General features: G+C 49.8%; 1 protein-coding gene across 3 annotated transcripts in view; it reads left to right on the forward strand.

Moving 5' to 3' along the window:
* GRIPAP1 (GRIP1 associated protein 1) overlaps positions 1-21,337 on the forward strand; it is a 597,534-nt gene that overhangs the window by 392,326 nt on the left and 183,871 nt on the right. For all 3 annotated transcript variants that reach the window (XM_085629701.1, XM_085629702.1, XM_085629704.1), the window contains one exon: positions 6,498-6,591. In XM_085629701.1, the coding sequence (XP_085485827.1) occupies positions 6,498-6,591 (94 nt within the window). The remainder of the gene's footprint in view (positions 1-6,497; positions 6,592-21,337) is intronic.

Below are 21,337 nucleotides of genomic sequence, written 5' to 3' on the forward strand. Positions count from 1 at the left end.
TATAAAGTAGAAATAATAGACCCCGCACATGCACCCAAGATTGCCTTGCAAAAGATGTCATACAAAGAGTTATTCTACTCTGGAATAATATCCATATTAAGGAGACTGTGAAAGACGCAAAGGAAAATAAGCAAACCATTGAGTGTAAGAAAACTGCCAAAAGGAAAGAAAAATGATAATCAGAAAAATTAGAAAACTCAGACCTCATGAGTGAGGGAAGCTTAATATAAAAAAAAAATGAAAAGTTCGCATAACCTGATAGTTTAATGCAATATTAGCACTAGATTGTACTTTTTAAGACAAGTTCAGTGATCTCCCCAAAAAGTGTCTGAAAATATAAATGTAAACATATGTATTTTCACAAGTTTTCAGAAAACATATAATTTAATCATTTTCATAATAGACGTCGTTATAGTTCAGTTTATCAATCGCGCCTCCTAAAAAAATAAATTCTATGCGGAACAGTCACATAGCAAGAAACTGAATACAACGTGTATTAGTGGCGGTGGATCAATCAATATATATGCTGTGCACCAATGTAAGGATGTCGATTTTACTGAAACTGAAAAATACCATCACACACAGTGAGGCAGTAAATGATATGCGTGTGTGCACATCAGTGTACATGAAGTGTTAAAAAAAAACTGAGGGTTAGGAGGTGTGGGAGTCACATGTCGTTCATGCTTGTAAATATTATATGTTTAGAGAGCGTGGTTGGGAGAAACACAAAGTCAGGATTGAACACGTGACGCAGTGGTTGGGCTTGTCTCTACTAACAGGACTGCATTACTGCCCAAAGGAAGCCTTCTTCCCAAAATTACAACAGATTGAAAAAAAACTAACAAGGATCTAAAACCTCGACTCGCAGTTTGTCTGCAGCTCCTTGATGTCAGTTCATAGCTCAGTGAGCTACAATCACAGAAGGAGTGCAACTGATGAACTTGAAGTAACAAAAAGATCTCTGTCAAAAGCAGTGGCCCCCTTACCCAGCCACACACAATGCAAAGCTGTGACCTGTTTGTTTCACAAAGTGCTTTGCAGAAGACGTGTTCACTCCATGCTGCTTTGTAAGTCAAAACTGCCCACTACCAGTACTGCTGCTCCCACCCTTCTTATAACCCCCTCACCCTTGCTGGGCACTACCAGTACTACTACTCCCACCCTTCTTACAATCCCCTCATCCTTGCTGGGCACTACCAGTACTACTGCTCCCACCCTTCTTACAACCCCCTCACCCTTGCTGCGCACTACCAGTACTACTGCTCCCACCCTTCTTATAATCCTCTCACCCTTGCTGGGCACTACCTGTACTGCTGCTCCTACCCTTCTTATAACCCCCTCACCCTTGCTGGGCACTACCAGTACTGCTACTCCCACCCTTCTTATAACCCCCTCACCCTTGGGCACTACCAGTACTGCTGCTCCCGCCCTTCTTATAACCCCCTCACCCTTGCTGGGCACTACCAGTACTACTGCTCCCACCCTTCTTATAATCCCCTCACCCTTGCTGGGCACTACCAGTACTACTACTCCCACCCATCTTATAATCCCCTCACCCTTGCTGGGCACTACCAGTACTACTACTCCCACCCATTTTATAATCCCCTCACCCTTGCTGGGCACTACCAGTACTACTGCTCCCACCCTTCTTATAATCCCCTCACCCTTGCTGCGCACTACCAGTACTGCTATTCCCACCCTTCTTATAATCCCCTCACCCTTGCTGCACACTACTAGTACTGCTACTCCCACCCTTCTTATAATCCCCTCACCCTTGCTGGGCACTACCAGTACTACTACTCCCACCCATTTTATAATCCCCTCACCCTTGGGCACTACCAGTACTACTGCTCCCACCCTTCTTATAATCCCCTCACCCTTGCTGGGCACTACCAGTACTACTACTCCCACCCATTTTATAATCCCCTCACCCTTGGGCACTACCAGTACTACTGCTACCACACTTCTTATAATCCCCTCACCCTTGCTGGGCACTACCAGTACTACTGCTCCCACCCTTCTTATAATCCCCTCACCCTTGCTGGGCACTACCAGTACTACTACTCCCACCCAATCCCCTCACCCTTGGGCACTACCAGTACTACTGCTCCCACCCTTCTTATAATCCCCTCACCCTTGCTGGGCACTACCAGTACTACTGCTCCCACCCTTTTTATAATCCCCTCACCCTTGCTGGGCACTACCAGTACTACTGCTCCCACCCTTCTTATAATCCCCTCACCCGTGCTGGGCACTACCAGTACTACTACTCCCACCCATTTTATAATCCCCTCACCCTTGGGCACTACCAGTACTACTACTACTCACCCTTCTTATAATCCCCTCACCCTTGCTGGGCACTACCAGTACTACTGCTCCCACCCTTCTTATAATCCCCTCACCCTTGCTGGGCATTACCAGTGCTACTGCTCCCACCCTTCTTATAATCCCCTCACCCTTGCTGGGCACTACCAGTACTACTGTTCCCACCCTTCTTATAATCCCCTCACCCTTGCTGGGCACTACCAGTACTGCTACTCCCACCCTTCTTATAATCCCCTCACCCTTGCTGGGCACTACCAGTACTGCTACTCCCACCCATTTTATAATCCCCTCACCCTTGGGCACTACCAGTACTACTGCTCCCACCCTTCTTATAATCCCCTCACCCTTGCTTGGCACTACCAGTACTACTGCTCCCACGCTTCTTATAATCCCCTCACCCTTGCTGGGCACTACCAGTACTACTGCTCCCACCCTTCTTATAATCCCCTCACCCTTGCTGGGCACTACCAGTACTACTGCTCCCACCCTTCTTATAATCCCCTCACCCTTGCTGGGCACTACCAGTACTACTGCTCCCACCCTTCTTATAATCCCCTCACCCTTGCTGGGCAGTACCCGTACTACTGCTACCACACTTCTTATAATCCCCTCACCCTTGCTGGGCACTACCAGTACTACTGCTCCCACGCTTCTTATAATCCCCTCACCCTTGGGCACTACCAGTACTACTGCTCCCACCCTTCTTATAATCCCCTCACCCTTGCTGGGCACTACCAGTACTGCTGCTCCCACCCTTCTTATAATCCCCTCACCCTTGCTGGGCACTACCAGTACTACTGCTCCCACCCTTCTTACAACCCCCTCACCCTTGCTGCGCACTACCAGTACTACTGCTCCCACCCTTCTTACAACCCCCTCACCCTTGCTGGGCACTACCAGTACTGCTGCTCCCACCCTTCTTACAATCCCCTCACCCTTGCTGGGCACTACCAGTACTACTGCTCCCACCCTTCTTATAATCCCCTCACCCTTGCTGGGCACTACCAGTACTACTGCTCCCACCCTTCTTATAATCCCCTCACCCTTGCTGGGCACTACCAGTACTACTACTACTCACCCTTCTTATAATCCCCTCACCCTTGCTGGGCACTACCAGTACTACTACTCCCACCCTTCTTATAATCCCCTCACCCTTGCTGCGCACTACCGGTACTACTACTCCCACCCTTCTTATAATCCCCTCACCCTTGCTGGGCACTACCAGTACTACTGCTCCCACCCTTCTTATAATCCCCTCACCCTTGGGCACTACCAGTACTACTGCTCCCACCCTTCTTATAATCCCCTCACCCTTGCTGGGCACTACCAGTACTACTACTCCCACCCATTTTATAATCCCCTCACCCTTGCTGGGCACTACCAGTACTACTACTCCCACCCATTTTATAATCCCCTCACCCTTGCTGGGCACTACCAGTACTGCTGCTCCCACCCTTCTTATAATCCCCTCACCCTTGCTGCGCACTACCAGTACTGCTACTCCCACCCTTCTTATAATCCCCTCACCCTTGCTGCACACTACTAGTACTGCTACTCCCACCCTTCTTATAATCCCCTCACCCTTGCTGGGCACTACCAGTACTACTACTCCCACCCATTTTATAATCCCCTCACCCTTGGGCACTACCAGTACTACTGCTCCCACCCTTCTTATAATCCCCTCACCCTTGCTGGGCACTACCAGTACTACTACTCCCACCCATTTTATAATCCCCTCACCCTTGGGCACTACCAGTACTACTGCTACCACACTTCTTATAATCCCCTCACCCTTGCTGGGCACTACCAGTACTACTGCTCCCACCCTTCTTATAATCCCCTCACCCTTGCTGGGCACTACCAGTACTACTACTCCCACCCAATCCCCTCACCCTTGGGCACTACCAGTACTACTGCTCCCACCCTTCTTATAATCCCCTCACCCTTGCTGGGCACTACCAGTACTACTGCTCCCACCCTTTTTATAATCCCCTCACCCTTGCTGGGCACTACCAGTACTACTGCTCCCACCCTTTTTATAATCCCTTCACCCTTGCTGGGCACTACCAGTACTACTGCTCCCACCCTTCTTATAATCCCCTCACCCGTGCTGGGCACTACCAGTACTACTACTCCCACCCATTTTATAATCCCCTCACCCTTGGGCACTACCAGTACTACTACTACTCACCCTTCTTATAATCCCCTCACCCTTGCTGGGCACTACCAATACTACTGCTCCCACCCTTCTTATAATCCCCTCACCCTTGCTGGGCACTACCAGTGCTACTGCTCCCACCCTTCTTATAATCCCCTCACCCTTGCTGGGCACTACCAGTACTACTGTTCCCACCCTTCTTATAATCCCCTCACCCTTGCTGGGCACTACCAGTACTGCTACTCCCACCCTTCTTATAATCCCCTCACCCTTGCGGGGCACTACCAGTACTACTACTCCCACCCATTTTATAATCCCCTCACCCTTGGGCACTACCAGTACTACTGCTCCCACCCTTCTTATAATCCCCTCACCCTTGCTTGGCACTACCAGTACTACTGCTCCCACGCTTCTTATAATCCCCTCACCCTTGCTGGGCACTACCAGTACTACTGCTCCCACCCTTCTTATAATCCCCTCACCCTTGCTGGGCACTACCAGTACTACTGCTCCCACCCTTCTTATAATCCCCTCACCCTTGCTGGGCACTACCAGTACTACTGCTCCCACCCTTCTTATAATCCCCTCACCCTTGCTGGGCACTACCAGTACTACTGCTCCCACCCTTCTTATAATCCCGTCCCCCTTGCTGGGCACTAGCTGGGCACACATAGATCAAAATGCAGCCTCTTTGTGGCCAGTTAAGCCAGAGGAGATTTGTTGTCACTTTTGATTTTTTTTATGTATATATATGTAAATTGACAGCCAGACTCTGCTTTTCATGGCTCCGCCCCTGGTGACTCCACCCCTTTCCTCAGCCACTCCTTGACCCCAGTTTATGGGTTTCCCAAGAACATTTCTTCCATTCCTAGCTCTGCCCGCAGTCATATATGCGAGGTGATTTTACAGGGGAAGCCATCCTTCTGTGGGGTGTGAGTATAGGTGAACTGTGTTCATACCTACAAACATACTAAGTATTTTTGCCGTGTGAGTAGGGGGCGGGGCCTGGTGCCAAGAGCTAAGTAAGAGGCACTCTGCCTCTCACTATTTCCCCCACCCCTCTCAAAATAAAAACAAAAAGCTAAGGCTCCTCGAGGCTTTCGCCAATGACCTGGGGTGTTTTCACACCTTTTATGGACATCGGCTGCTTACATCTCTGAAAACGAGCTGCAATCCCACTGTTTACAGTGGTTTTCAGCTCCTTTTTCGTGCCACCGTGTGATTTCGGCTCCCCACTGTGTGAAGGGGGCCGAAATCTTGTGACGCAAGGTGTCACCGTGTGAGTTGGCAGGTCTGTGGCGAGCTGAATACAATCTCTGTAAAAGGAGGGGCGTGCCGGGATGCAAGTCTCGTTTTTTAGGTCGAGCCTGGGCAGCGCATGCGCTGCTCTGCGAGGCATGCTGTATTCGAGTGTGGACTTGAATCTCCGCCCATTCTCCGCCTGTATTTGTCATTGGCTTGTGTCCATTGTCCTACGTAAATGCTGGCTTCTGATTTGTTAATCAGCTTGTTAGTTCCTCCTTAGTAGCACCTTGTCTTCATTTGTAACCTTCCATGAGGACTGGCCCTTTTACTTCTGTTGTTACATGGTACGTCTTATTCTGTACATCCGTAAGCACTATTTACTTAAATGCGTTTCTTCTACTGCAGACACAACATGCTTTCTTGTAACATTTAGCGCGCCATACGCACTTTTACTTTCCAACCAGCCCGGGACAATGGCGGCCGCTTCTTTGAAATGAAATAGGTCTCGCATTTACAAGAGTTTGAGCTATTGACATTGTAAATGACAATGCGTTTTATTTATGCATTAATTATCAAAACAGATAAATAAAAGGCATTGTCATTTACAATGTCAATAGCTCAAACTCTCGCAAATGCGAGACCTATTGCATTGCAAATGCTTGTTATGTAGGCCTGTACATTGCTGCATGCGCCTTGAAACTTGCGGTCCAACCCCCCCTCCTGTAGTTCTACTGAACAGGAGTGTTCTGACTGGCTCATTCTTCCGCAGGTAAAGCACCTAGAAGTGAGCAGCGCCTCGATGGCGGATGACCTGTGTCGGAAGAGCGCCATCATCGAGACCTACGTCTTGGACAGCCGGATCGGTGAGTGTCGGGGCGGCATTCTAGGCGCTAGAATGCGTGTGTGTGGCAGCTGGGTTTATGAAAACACCTTCCGGTACAGGAAGGCACTCAGCTTTGCAGTTTCTTATTAGGTTTCCAGTTTTCATGTTTTGCTTATTTTCACATAAAAATGAAAAAAGAAAATAATAAGCTGCTTCCCCTGCTATCTTTATTTTAAAAAACGGCAAAATTAAATAAATACGTTCTTCTTCTAGTCTCTCCATGCGGCCAATCATGACTGGCAGGCGAATAGTTCAGCTTTTGGACAGCAAAGGAATTTTATTGGATATGGTATTAAAACCCTGGAGATATCGAGTGCATGTATCTTCATGCATTAAATAAAAGTAGAAATGCTCTAGTTGCGACTTCATTTTCACAACCAAAAAATATATTGGTAGTTAACAACATGATGAGAAAAGAATAGACATGAACAGGAATGTCTACAGTGCTGCACCGAAAGATGGGGAGCTCAGCTGCATCACTTTCTGACCAGTACTGCTCTGTACAGCGTGTGATGGGGTAACGTCTCTCTGTAAAGCGCTGCGTTGTACAGCATGTGATGGGGTAACATCTCTCTGTAAAGTGCTGCATTGTACAGTGTGGGATGGGGTAACATCTCTCTGTAAAGTGCTGCATTGTACAGCATGTGATGGGGTAACATCTCTCTGTAAAGCGCTGCATTGTACAGTGTGGGATGGGGTAACATCTCTCTGTAAAGTGCTGCATTGTACAGCACGTGATGGGGTAACATCTCTCTGTAAAGTGATGCATTGTACAGTGTGGGATGGGGTAACATCTCTCTGTAAAGTGCTGCATTGTACAGTGTGGGATGGGGTAACATCTCTCTGTAAAGTGCTGCATTGTACAGTGTGGGATGGGGTAACATCTCTCTGTAAAGTGCTGCATTGTACAGAGTGTGATGGGGTAACATCTCTCTGTAAAGCGCTGCACTGTACAGCGTGTGATGGGGTAACATCTCTGCAAAGTGCTGCGTTGTACAGTGTGGAATGGGGTAACATCTCTCTGTAAAGTGCTGCATTGTACAGTGTGGGATGGGGTAACATCTCTCTGTGAAGCGCTGCATTGTACAGTGTGGGATGGGGTAACATCTCTCTGTAAAGTGCTGCATTGTACAGCATGTGATGGGGTAACATCTCTCTGTAAAGTGATGCATTGTACAGTGTGGGATGGGGTAACATCTCTCTGTAAAGTGCTGCATTGTACAGTGTGGGATGGGGTAACATCTCTCTGTAAAGTGCTGCATTGTACAGTGTGGGATGGGGTAACATCTCTCTGTAAAGCGCTTCACTCTACAGTGTGTAATGGGGTAACATCTCTCTGTAAAGTGCTGCGTTGTACAGTGTGGGATGGGGTAACATCTCTCTGTAAAGTGCTGCACTGTACAGTGTGTGATGGGGTAACATCTCTCTGTAAAGTGCTGCATTGTACAGTGTGGGATGGGGTAACATCTCTCTGTAAAGTGCTGCATTGTACAGCATGTGATGGGGTAACATCTCTCTGTAAAGTGATACATTGTACAGTGTGTAATTGGGTAACATCTCTCTGTAAAGTGCTGCACTGTCCAGCGTGTGATGGGGTAATATCTCTTTGTAAAGCGCTCCACTGTACAGTGGGTAATGGGGTAACATCTCTCTGTAAAGCGCTGCACTGTACAGCGTGTGATGGGGTAACATCTCTGTAAAGTGCTGCATTGTACAGTGTGGGTTGGGGTAACATCTCTCTGTAAAGTGCTGCACTGTACAGCGTGTGATGGGGTAACATCTCTCTGTAAAGCGCTGCACTGTACAGTGTGTGATGGGGTAACATCTCTGTAAAACGCTGCCCAGTCCAGTGTGTGATGGGGTAACATCTCTCTGTAAAACGCTCCACTGTACAGCATGTGATGGGGTAACATCTCTCTGTAAAGCGCTGCATTGTACAGTGTGGGATGGGGTAATATCTCTCTGTAAAGTGCTGCACTGTACAGCGTGTGATGGGGTAACATCTCTCTGTAAAGTGCTGCACTGTCCTGCGTGTTATGGGGTAACATCTCTCTGTAAAGCGCTTCACTCTACAGTGTGTAATGGGGTAACATCTCTCTGTAAAGTGCTGCGTTGTACAGTGTGGGATGGGGTAACATCTCTCTGTAAAGTGCTGCACTGTACAGTGTGTGATGGGGTAACATCTCTCTGTAAAGCGCTTCACTCTACAGTGTGTAATGGGGTAACATCTCTCTGTAAAGTGCTGCGTTGTACAGTGTGGGATGGGGTAACATCTCTCTGTAAAGTGCTGCACTGTACAGTGTGTAATGGGGTAACATCTCACTGTAAAGTGCTACACTGTACAGTGTGCGATGGGGTAACATCTCCCTGTAAAGCGCTGCACTGTACAGTGTATGATGGGGTAACATCTCTCTGTAAAGCACTGCACTGTACAGTGTGCGATAGGTTAACATCTCTGTAAAGTGCTGTGTTGTACAGTGTGGGATGAGGTAACATCTCTCTGTAAAGTGCTGCATTGTACAGCGTGTGATGGGGTAACATCTCTCTGTAAAGCGCTGCACTGTACAGCGTGTGATGGGGTAACATCTTTGTAAAGTGCTGCGTTGTACAGAGTGTGATGGGGTAACATCTCTTTGTAAAGTTGTTAAATGGTAGCGGCAATTTCAGTCGATAACCCTTCAAGTATTGCCCGGCGGTAATCGCCTCTCATACCACTCGATAATTTACCAATGAAAGAGGCAGGCGCCGGAGACTGGAAGGCAGGAAACAAAGTTTTATTCCGTCGGAGCAGAACACATCAGATCAGACAGCAAGGTATCGTCACGAGGTGCTCTAACTGCATCTCTGAGACCTGGTCTCTTATACACAGGTTTATTGCTTTATTACATATGGTACATTCTTATTGAGACTTTGATGTACGGAAAGACATTCCTTGGAACCCCCACTTCAAGCTCGTTCCCACACATATCTACAGTAGAAGTCCCCACCCCATCTACAGTCTGAGATGGCTATCACGCAGCTGGACATTCCGCCAATTCCCGGGGGTGTGTGCAACCGGCCGGGTCTCAGGGGGTAGGGGCTTTGATCCACTGTAATCCCTTTGATGTGGGGTGTTTCCCTTACAGTAGGGGCAATAAACTTCATCCGCAGGGCTAGGTGATGGCCTGGGATCGGTTCGGACAATGGGGCGCAGAGGAAGGGGGTTATCAAAGAGAGGCATGACCATGTATGGGATGTCGGTCAGGCGTGGGATGTGGTTCCATGGCAGGGTCGCGCAGAATGAGAGGGTTTATGGCCCGTGTATGAGAGAGCGGGGGTGGCCGGCGCGCGGGGGATGCTCGCAGCGCCAGGGGAAAGCGCTGGCGATCGAGAATGAGCGGGGAGAGAGTGGGGTGCCTAAAATGGCGGCCGTGCATTCGCTGTGCGTGGCGCTGGGGAGAGGCAAGATGGCGCAGATAATGTTCAGTTACAAGCTAAATTTCCACAGTCCTCCCTTTTAACATATCTCGCCAGCTTGTCTAGTTCGGATCTATCCCCATAATACTTCGAACTTCCACCTCATACAGAGCTTTCATTTGCTCTGTTTCAAAGTCCAAAGTCTTAGGGCAGATGCAGTTCATAAAAAGCGAACATAAAGGTGGCAGACACTGAATCCCCAAGCAACATCCACATAGTATCACAATCGGTATTAGGATAAATGAAAACAGCCTCTATCCCCAACTTTTAATAGTGTCCCAAAACCAACTCCCCAGTGACCATTCTTCTTGCTCTTGATGGACCTCTGCGGACAGTCTGTGGAGGTGTTCAATTGCTTTGTAGACTGAGGGTGAGTTATCCGGTACGTAGGTACAACAGCTGGACCCAATGATGCGGCATGCTCCTCCACGATCAGCCAGAACCACATCTAGAACGAGGCGGTTCTGAAGGGCCACTAAGCGGACGGCCTGGAGCTCGGCGGTGTTGTTGGCGAGGGCGCCAGCCGTAATGTTCATCGCCGTTTCGACTGCCTGGGTTAAGTGGCGGATGGCACGGCTGTTTGCCATTGGACCCCAGAGTGGAACAAGGCCTTTTACTGCGTCCATGAACTGTGCTCCGGCGGAGTCGGCTTGCACAATGTCTTTGGCCCGTTTCTGTCGGTGATGGTTTGCTGGAGCCACATATGTCGGAGGAAGGACAAAGGCGATGTAGCAGGTGCCTCCCCAACCTTTCGGAAGCCAGGTGTAGACCTTAGTACCACAGACGAAGTACATATTCGGGGAGGCAACAAAGGAGGGTGGGTCAACTGAGTCCAATGTTCGGGGGATGAGGCAGGAGCTGTGGCCCACCAGCTGCGCCCCCAGGCCTTCGAGGCACACAAATCCAGTGATGTTGATGACGGACAGGGCCACTGTTAGGGTGGCGGCCGTCCGTTTCCGGAGGCTGGGTTGTTGAACACTTGCATTTCAACTCGTTCTTTGGCAGGGATGTCCATGTGAAAGGAAGTGTTCGATCTCAGAGGGCAGAAGAGGGCAGAAGTTCTTCCAGTTTTGTTCAGCCAGAACCCATGGTAGAAGTGTGACATGGTTCTGCCGGAAGTGGCATTGTCCTTGTAGCTTTCTTGCAGGAGGATTAGCCAGGCGAGGCAGGAACCATGGACAGAAAAAGGTGAAGGGATGAAAGGGATAGAGTGTCCAGTGGCATGTGGTAGCAATCCACAGATCCAGCAATTAGTGGCGTTGGCAGCAAGATTGTGTTGGTGGAGCAACTGCACAAAAGAGTTATTCCAGAACTCCTTACGCCTTTCTCGGAGTTGGGGTGAAAGTGAGATCAGATGGTGTTCTTTCGTGGTGGTAGGTTGAACGGTGGTCAGCAATGTCTTATGAGCGGGTGTGCTCTCCTCCATGATCCAGAAGGTGACCACGAGGAGAAGGCAAAAGAGAAGGGTAATGAAAAGTGCAATAGTCTTTAAGCTGTGCATTCGGTCAGTCTTTGGGTTTTTGTAGTGGATCTTCGGACGTCCGGTTGCTTCCATCATCTTCATGTCGGGCGCTTCCATCACCTTCAAGAGACTCGGTAGCGGGCAGAACCACAGACTTTGTTTAGTTTCTCTCCTGGTGGCCTTTGAGGTGACTAGGCTACCGCTCTGAGATTTCCACTTAGCCTGTGGTCTGCTTAGCCGAAGTTCTCTCCTTTCGTCGCAAGTTATACCCTTCCTTGGATGGCACGGTGGGATCAGGATATCTTACTAACTCGAGTGTCTCTGTATCTGGGCAGCGGCTCAGGGATGGTCGGTCTTTGTCCAGAAGTTCTTTTTGGGCGGTGATGTTGTCCGTGGTTGTCAGGGTCGGTGATACCTTCTTGCAGTGGTGTGCATGCAGCCAATTGCGTTTCCCCTCCACTCGAAGAGCTGTTCGGGTGGTGATCAGGACTTGCAGGGGGCCCGTCCACCGGGGCTCCAGACTCTTGGTGCGCTGGAAGTTACGCACTAAGACGAAGTCACCGGGTTGGATGTCGTGTCCGGGGCCCCTGGAAACATCGGGAATGGCGTGCAGCACCTGCTGATGGATGACAGACAACGTTTTAGTTAGGTTATACAAATAGTCAGACATGAGGACGTCCGGGACGTCGTGGATGGATGTTGGCTTTGGAGCAGCCCAAAGGTTCATGGGCCGCCCGAAAACGACCTCGTAGGGGGTTAAGTGGTGTTTAGTGGGGGTGGAACGCATTGATAGCAATGCTAGCGGGAGAGCGTCTGGCCATCTCAGTCCTGTGGTGGAGACTATTTTTGCTATCTTAAGCTTCAATGTGGCGTTGTGTCGCTCAACCAAGCCTGCAGATTGGGGATGGAAGACCGCATGGAATTTCTGTTTTACACCCAACCCTTTTAAGATGAGTTGGATAACTTCGGCTGCGAAGTGGGGGCCGTTGTCGCTCCACAAAATTCGACAAAGGCCGTATCGGGGGAAGAATTCCTTCAGTAGTACTTTTGCGGTAGTCATAGCGGTGTTGTCATGGGTTGGGTAGGCTTCCACCCACTTGCTGAAGGCACACACAACGACAAGTACATACTTCAAACCTTGGCACCTTTCTAACTGGACATAGTCCATTTGTAGGACTTCAAAGGGGTGATTGGGGACCCCAAACCCTCCCCGGGGTACAGCAGTTCCCTTCCCAGGGTTGTGTTGGAGGCATACTAGGCATTGTTGGACCAGACGTTTGGCTGAGTCTGGGATTTTGTCGTTGTGCCAGACTTTGGAGATGAGCTCGATCATGGGGACAGACCCTATGTGTGCGGGGGAGTGTGCCATGGTCAGCATGGGGATCAAGTATGAATCTGGTAGCAACCATTTGTTCAAGTCTTTAGTTCGCCAGCAACCGTCATCGTCCTTCAATCCCACCCGGGCCCATTCAGTTAATTCGTGTGGTGTGCTGGCTAGTTGGATATCCCTAATTGTTTCCCTAGCATCCTTCCATTTCTCAGTTTGTGACCTGGTCACGTACATACGGGTCGTGGACCTATTCTCGGCTGTGGTTCGGGCAGTAATGTCAGCCAGTGCATTTCCCTGTCCTATAATGTCTGTCACCTTCTTGTGTGTCTGGCATTTGATCACAGCCAGCCGGGTGGGGAGGAGGACTGCTTCGGTCAGGGCAGAGACTAGATCTCCATGCAGGATGGGTGTGCCATGAGAAGTCAAGAATCCCCTGTCTTTCCATAAGAGCCCAAAGTGGTGAACTACCCCGAAGGCGTACTGACTGTCTGTGTAAATGTTTGCGGTTGTCCCTGCTGCCAGGATGCAGGCTCGTGTGAGAACAATTAGTTCCGCCGCCTGTGCGGATCGCTGTGTGATGCGGGCTGTCTCAACAACTGTTCGGGCTGTGGTGACTGCATAGGCAGCTGAGGTGGTGCCATCGGGGAGCTTGATGCATGAGCCATCCACCCACAGTTCTCCGTCAGGGTCCGGGAAGGCAGTATCTCGGAGGTCGACCCTACTCTTGGTCTGTTCGTCGGTGAGGGTCACACAGTCGTGTATAGGGGACGCATTGGGATCAGTGTCAGGGAGAGGTAGTAGAGTAGCTGGATTCAGAGTGGTGCATCGTTTCAATGTGATGTGGGGTGCAAGCAGAGTCAGTTCGTAACCGGTCAGTCGTGCGCTAGTCAGGTGTTGAGTCTTGGTTTGGTTCAGGAGGGTGTCAACCGCATGGGGTACCAATACAGTGAGGGGGTTCGAGAGCACAATCCCCTCGCTTTGCCGGATAGAGACAGCAGCGGCGGCCACTGCTCGAAGGCAGGCAGGCAAAGCTCTGGCTACGGGGTCAAGAGTGGCAGAGAAGTAGGCACAAGGGCGTTGTTTAGGACCTATGGACTGGGTTAGGACAGACAACGCGCATCCCTCCCTTTCGTGGGTGTAGAGGGAAAAAGGTTTAGTGTAGTCTGGGGTTCCTAGGACTGGGGCTGAGCAGAGGGCGTCTCGTAATTCTTTGAAGGAGGATTGACATTCGGGTGTCCAAGGGAGGGGGAAGGGGACATCTTTAGCCAGCAGGGAGAGCAGAGGTTTTACGATAAGACTGAAGTTTGGCAACCATTGTCGACAAAAGGAGGTGAGGCCTACCAGGGACCGCACTTGCTTCTGAGTTTTGGGAACAGGGGTTTCTAGGATGGTCTGAATTCGGTCAGGGGTAAGTTTTCTCCCGTCTTTGGATAGTAGGTGGCCTAGATATGTTACTTGGGGTTGGCAGAATTGTAATTTCTTCCTGGAGACCTTGTGACCGTTCTCCACGAGGAAGCGGAGGAGGTGAATGGTGGCTGTGACTGCAAGTGGAGTGGTGTCGGCCGCCAAAAGGATGTCATCGACGTACTGTATTAGCACTACTCCATCGGGCAGTTGGACGGCATCTAGTTGTCTCTTGAGGGCTTGGCTATAAATGCTGGGACTCTCAGTGTAGCCTTGGGGTGCCCTACAGAATCTGTACGAACGGGCTTTTAGGGTGAAGCCGAAGAGGTAGCGGCTGTCTGGGTGGATGGGGATGGAAAAGAATGCGTTCTTGAGATCAATAACGGTAAAGGTAGTGGCAGTGGACGGAATCAGGGTGAGGATGGTGGTGATGTCTGAGACCACGGGGTACTGAGGTATGACTACTTTGTTAACTTCTCGTAAGTCAACAATAAAGCGGTATGCTTTCTCATCTCCCTCGCCTTGCTTCTTAACAATGGGTAGGATAGGGCTGTTGCAAACATTACTGACTACTTCTTCTACCACTCCTGCATCGACTAGGGACTCGATAATTTCCACCAACGCCTTCTCGCCTTCGGGCGATATCCGATACTGTGGAAGCTTTGGGAGCACTGCGTCCGGTCGGACGGTTATGTGTACTGGGTCGATCACCATGCGCCCTACATCTGAGTCGGTTTTAGCCCATAGATGTGAAGGTAATGTGTCGAGTAGGGACAGGTCAGCATCGGTTATAGAGAGCATACGCCGTGTGTGACAGGGTCTGGACAGATCTGGGTTATTGTGCAGGATGACCCGAACTCCGTCTGGGGAGCATCTGATGGTAGCTCGAAAATGTTTTAGTAAGTCAAGTCCCATAATAGCATCGGGGGTGTTGGAGGAGAGCAGAAAGGTTGTGTCAGTGACGTTATCGTCTAAGTCAAAGGAGATTGGTGCTGATAAGGGGTTAGTGGAGGGCGTTCCATCGAAGCCTATTGAGGTTACGTGTGAGCCAGACAAGGGTGCCCTAGGAATCAGTCGTTTAGATAACGCACTACGTGTCGCTCCAGTATCTACCAGGAATGGAGATTTCGTGCCTAGGACCTTAGCGGTGACGTAAGGACCTTGCTGGTCAACACGGAGTTCGACTGGATCCCTCCCTTGCCCCTGGCGGTCCTATGCGAAGTCATGGGTGCTTTCGTAGTCGGACTGCTGACACTGGTTTTGTCGGGGGCGATCAAAGGTGTTTGGTCTGCCTGGCCTGTCGTTGATGGAGTCGTTCGTGTGCCCTCGTCCCTGTCCTCTATTTCTGGGGTCATATGCTGTGTCTCTGGGATCCCTATTTTTGTTCAGTTCCAGAAGGACCGGGCACTGGGATTTCCAGTGTCCGAACCCTCTACAGAACGCACATTGGTTCCCATCTAAGTCTCTCCGTCCGTTGTAGGGTGCAGGTGTATGGTCTCTAGGGGGTAGCTTTCTAGGGGCGGTTGGTTGGTAATTCCCTTTCGGGGGTTCCCTTCCTATGGTCACCCCTTGCAACTGTGCTATCATTACCCTCTCCTTCAGTTCCTTTTTCTTCCTCTCTGACGCCCTATCGTTCTCGTTCTTCTGGTTTTCGTAATATTGGGCCATCTGGAGAATTGCTGCGGGTTTGGAGGCTGCCCAACTACTCTCGCTGGTCTGTAGCTTCTGGGAAACTTCTTGTGACAGACCCTTCACATAATTCTGGACAAAGAGGTGATGTCCGGTTGCGGTGGTCATGTCTTGGCCACTGTAATCGGAAAACACAGTCTCGAATCGGGAGAAGTATTCAGACACATCCTCCTGGGGTTTCTGGCGACAAGCCGTCACTATCGACCAGTCTACCTTTCTTTCTGGGATTAGAGTCTTTAGCTTCTGTACAATCTTGTCTGGGAGCTCTAATATGGCTTTCGGGGGTTTCTGTCCTGGTTCTCGCTGTTTGTCTATGGTATCGAGTTGTAACCAGGTATATCCGAACGGCTCAGCGTGGTCAACTTTCCGGATTTGCTTCCACACATCAGCCGGCAGACATAGCCCAAAGAACAAGTCGATATCTGCTAAAGTCATTATCGTAGAACCTAAGGCTGTACCCAGTTCAGTGTAGAAGGCAGTCGGGTTCTTTCTCAAGTCGGGTAGAGTTTTTCTAAAGGTCAAAATATCTTGTCGGTCCCATGGCTGGTAGACCCAATTATATACAACCCTTCCCTTCGCATCTTGGTGGTTGATGTCGTCATGTGTTCCCTGACCTCGTGGGGGGACCCAGTAGGGGGCAGCCTCTTTGATGGGCATCATGGTATCAGCCCTTCCTTCTTGGGGCTTAGTCGCTATGGGGGTTTCTGCTTTGGTGGTCTGCCTGTGTTCTCTAAGGTGTCGATAGACCTCGAGTGTACGAGTGAAGAGGTTCGTTACATCGCCCTCTCCTTCTTCCCCAATGTCTACCTTCCTATATAGGGTCGCTAAGCCTTCGGGACCTTTATCGCGGTACCTATCCTCATATGCATTTAGGGCATGATAACAAAGTCGTACGACAAAGTGTCGTCTGCGGCTGTCTGCATACGAGTTATATACGTCTGTTATATACTCCTCACTTTCCTTACGCTCCACTAGTGTCTTTACTATTTTGTCGATTCCTGCTCGTTCATCCTTCGTTAGTCGATTCATTCTGGTGGAATCTTTCTTTCTCATCTCAGGGTCATCCAACGTTATTGCCGACGTTGTGTTTAGTACAGGAGGCTCGGCCGGCGCGGAGGCCGTGAGGACCAAAGCCCCTGTACTGCTTTCGCTCGTGTTTGGGGGTTGTGGGTGTTGCACTATTGATTGGGAGGGTGCGTATGGAGGGGGCATGTAAATGATCGGGGGACCTAATAGTAATTCATCATTCGTTCGCTGCTTAGAGGACAACTCAGGGTAGAGCAAAGAAGGGGTCCTAACAGCGTACTGGCCTGATGTTTCGGGCTCCTGTCTTAGTTTAGTTTCCCTTCTCTCCTTTATTTCTTCTTCTAACTTTCTAGCGGCAAGGTGAGCTGCTTTTCGTAATTCCTTTTCTGCTTTTACTTCTTCCCTCTTTTTCCGTTGCGTTGCTTCTTTGCGCCACATGCCGATACTGTCAAGCATAGTAGGCGTCGTCTTATTGCTACGCAGAGCTATTTCTAGCACTTCTATCTTATGGTCGTCGAAGGATCCCATCAGTGGCCACTGACTCTCGGGGTCCTTCTTTGTATATTTATGCCATAGCTTGGTATAAGCTACGGCGACTAGTCCATATTTAGTGAACATGTCCTTATTAGGGGTGCCTTCCAGTGGAGCCGGATGGTTCACCTCTAATAAGCGGTCCGGGCAGAACCAACTACCAATCAGTGGGGAGAAGATAGGCATGACTGGTTTCAACGGGGACAAAAGTCAGCACTACCTATCTTTTCACTGCTTGCAAAGACTAGACAGAATATCTCTATTCCACGTTATTTGTAAGCAGAGAATACCTCCAAAGAACCAATATCGAACAACTAGTGTTCGGACAATCAATCAATCAATCAATGGGGAGATAAAGATAGGCACGACGGGTTACAACGGGGACAAAAGTCTGCGTTACCTACCCTTCACTATTTGCAAAGACTAGACAGAATATTTCTATTCTACGTTATTTGCAAACAGAGAATATCTCAAAGAGCACTATTCTTCAAAACAATCAATGTTCGGACAATCAATCAGTGGGGAGATAAAGATAGGCACGACGGGTTTCAACGGGGACAAAAGTCTGCGTTACCTACCCTTCACTATCTGCAAAGGGAGAGAGAGAGAGTATTTCTACTCCTCCCCGTTTGTAGACAGCGAATATCTCAAAGAGAACAATCAATGAGCACAATCAATGAGCAATACTAGTATTCCAAAGCTTCAAACAATCAATCAATTATCTCGCAATTTGTCGTGTATCACGACCTTACCCGGACCGCGTGGACAGTTTCTCGTCTTCCACCTCCAGCGCCCGATCGTCCTCTACTCTCCGTATTTGCCGCGGCACTCCTGATGGTTCCCAGTCAGGACCGTAGATCACTCGAGAGAGGTCTGCTCGGAACCAGTGAAGTTCGGATGATCGGCTGCCAGACGAGGGTCTATTGGGCAGGAGCTCTCCCGATCGTTGCAGTCGTTCACTCTGTCGTCAGGACCTCTCCCACTGGATCCACGTGTCTCTGATGGGCCCCACGCTTGGGACGCCAATTGTTAAATGGTAGCGGCAATTTCAGTCGATAACCCTTCAAGTATTGCCCGGCGGTAATCGCCTCTCATACCACTCGATAATTTACCAATGAAAGAGGCAGGCGCCGGAGACTGGAAGGCAGGAAACAAAGTTTTATTCCGTCGGAGCAGAACACATCAGATCAGACAGCAAGGTATCGTCACGAGGTGCTCTAACTGCATCTCTGAGACCTGGTCTCTTATACACAGGTTTATTGCTTTATTACATATGGTACATTCTTATTGAGACTTTGATGTACGGAAAGACATTCCTTGGAACCCCCACTTCAAGCTCGTTCCCACACATATCTACAGTAGAAGTCCCCACCCCATCTACAGTAGGAGATGGCTATCACGCAGCTGGACATTCCGCCAATTCCCGGGGGTGTGTGCAACCGGCCGGGTCTCAGGGGGTAGGGGCTTTGATCCACTGTAATCCCTTTGATGTGGGGTGTTTCCCTTACAGTAGGGGCAATAAACTTCATCCGCAGGGCTAGGTGATGGCCTGGGATCGGTTCGGACAATGGGGCGCAGAGGAAGGGGGTTATCAAAGAGAGGCATGACCATGTATGGGATGTCGGTCAGGCGTGGGATGTGGTTCCATGGCAGGGTCGCGCAGAATGAGAGGGTTTATGGCCCGTGTATGAGAGAGCGGGGGTGGCCGGCGCGCGGGGGATGCTCGCAGCACCAGGGGAAAGCGCTGGCGATCGAGAATGAGCGGGGAGAGAGTGGGGTGCCTAAAATGGCGGCCGTGCATTCGCTGTGCGTGGCGCTGGGGAGAGGCAAGATGGCGCAGATAATGTTCAGTTACAAGCTAAATTTCCACAAAGTGCTGCATTGTACAGTGTGGGCTGGTGAAACATCTCTCTGTAAATCGCAGCACTGTACAGCGCGTGGTGGGGTAGCATCTCTCTTTAAAGTGCTGAATTGTACAGTGTGTGATGGGGTAACATCTTTCTGTAAAATGCTGTGTTTGAAAACTGCATATATAGCTCTGTAAAGTGCCTTCTATGTGTTGCATCACTTTCTGTAAAGTGCTGCATTGTACACTGCATGGAAACTGCTATATATGTCTGTAACGTGCTTTACAGTATAGTGTGTACTATATGCAATGTCTCTCTCTGTAAAGTGCTACACAGTACCGCAGTTGACGAAGGTGACATCTCTCTCTGGACAGTCCTACACAGTACACTGTGTGAAAGAGGTGACATCTCTCTCTGGACAGTCCTACACAGTACACTGTGTGAAAGAGGGGACATCTCTCTCTGTCAGGTTTTACACTGTACAGCGTGTGATGCGGTGACATGTCTCCCCGCCACTCCTCCCAGGGATTGCCACACACTGATGTCAGTGAGGGACCCTCATGAGGTTTGTCTCTGGTGTCTGGGCTCCACGCGTGACTCTGCTCTTGGATGAACCCGAAGGCCACCAGATACCGCAAGGCCAAACTCTGTCCCTGAGCACCGCAGGAAAACAGGTGAGGCCCAGTCTCGGTCGAGGAGGCTGGCATGTTCCCTTGGCCGGTCCAAAAAAGATCGACTAAATCATCAGGTAAGTCAAAGGCCAATGAGGAGCATAAGAAGTCCAAGCTCAGCTCCACCTCTCCCTCCCTTCTCGTCCAGAGACGTCACACAGACGTCACGGGACCTCCCGACCTTGTCCTGGTCTTTTATTTATTTATTCAGTGTTTTCTATAGCGCCAACATGACCCTAAGAGATGTGTCCGAGCGCTTTACAGTTAGATCGCACTACATTTTCAGATAAAAACCTCTACAACCTACTGCTGGGAAGATGAGACTTAACCCCCTTGCATGTTCTAATAGTTACAATAACTCGCACTTAATAGTAATAGACAAACCTTAAAACAAATCACAAAACCCGTATTTAGAAACCGAAACAAATGCTGAGCATTACTGGTCTCCCGCACCAGACCCGATCCCTCCTCTTGTCCCGATTTATCCTGAATTTCCAGTGGCGCAACAACAGATCCAAGCCCTCAAGTAGGCCATGTTGCGGATTTTCAGTGCCCTCCAGATCCCTCTGTCAAACCTCTGGGCCCAGTGGCTTCGAGGAGTCTGTCCGGGTACTGCCGGCAGATCCTCTCCTAATGCCAACTGTGCCTCTTGCCCCACTCTGAGGTCCACGCCGACGCCTGCCTCGACGACCCATCTGATGCCGAGAACAGCACCGGAACACCCATGTGTCGACGCTGGAGGAAAAATCTAGTCCTATCGGACTCTGAAGCGAATTCACTGTGACCCTGGCGGACATCATGCCCAGCTCAACCTCAGCCCCACCCCGAGTCCGAAGGTGTGCTTCATCTACCACAACATTTTTTCTCCACCTCAATGAGTCCAGGACATTCAGGCTATGATACCGATGTCTCAGCCCTTGACCTTGGTCTCGGTGAGAGGGCATTTCCTTGATGGTACATCATCTTGCAGGATCTTTAAACGCCAGAGCGGGTTAACTCAGCCGACGTTGCCTAGCGGATCACAAATGGCGGCTAAACTCGGATATGGTGCTGCGTGCATTGAAGCAATGCAGAGAACCCGGACTCAAATCTTTTTGATCCCGCCGAGAATGTGCAGTGTCCAGACTTTTGCGCATTGGAGTTGCCAAGGCAATTCTCTCTTGGGGATGCCTTTTTAGCTGTACTGGAGCTCGGGACTCCTGTATACCTTCTTGTCTCTACCACTACTGCCCTAAGTTCTGAAGAAGATTAGGAATGACAAGGCCCAAGTCCTTGTGGCGTCGGATTGTGTGGTACCTGGAACTTGACCA

The sequence above is a fragment of the Triturus cristatus genome, chromosome 10 (assembly GCF_964204655.1).
Source record: "Triturus cristatus chromosome 10, aTriCri1.1, whole genome shotgun sequence".
NCBI lineage: Eukaryota > Metazoa > Chordata > Amphibia > Caudata > Salamandridae > Triturus > Triturus cristatus.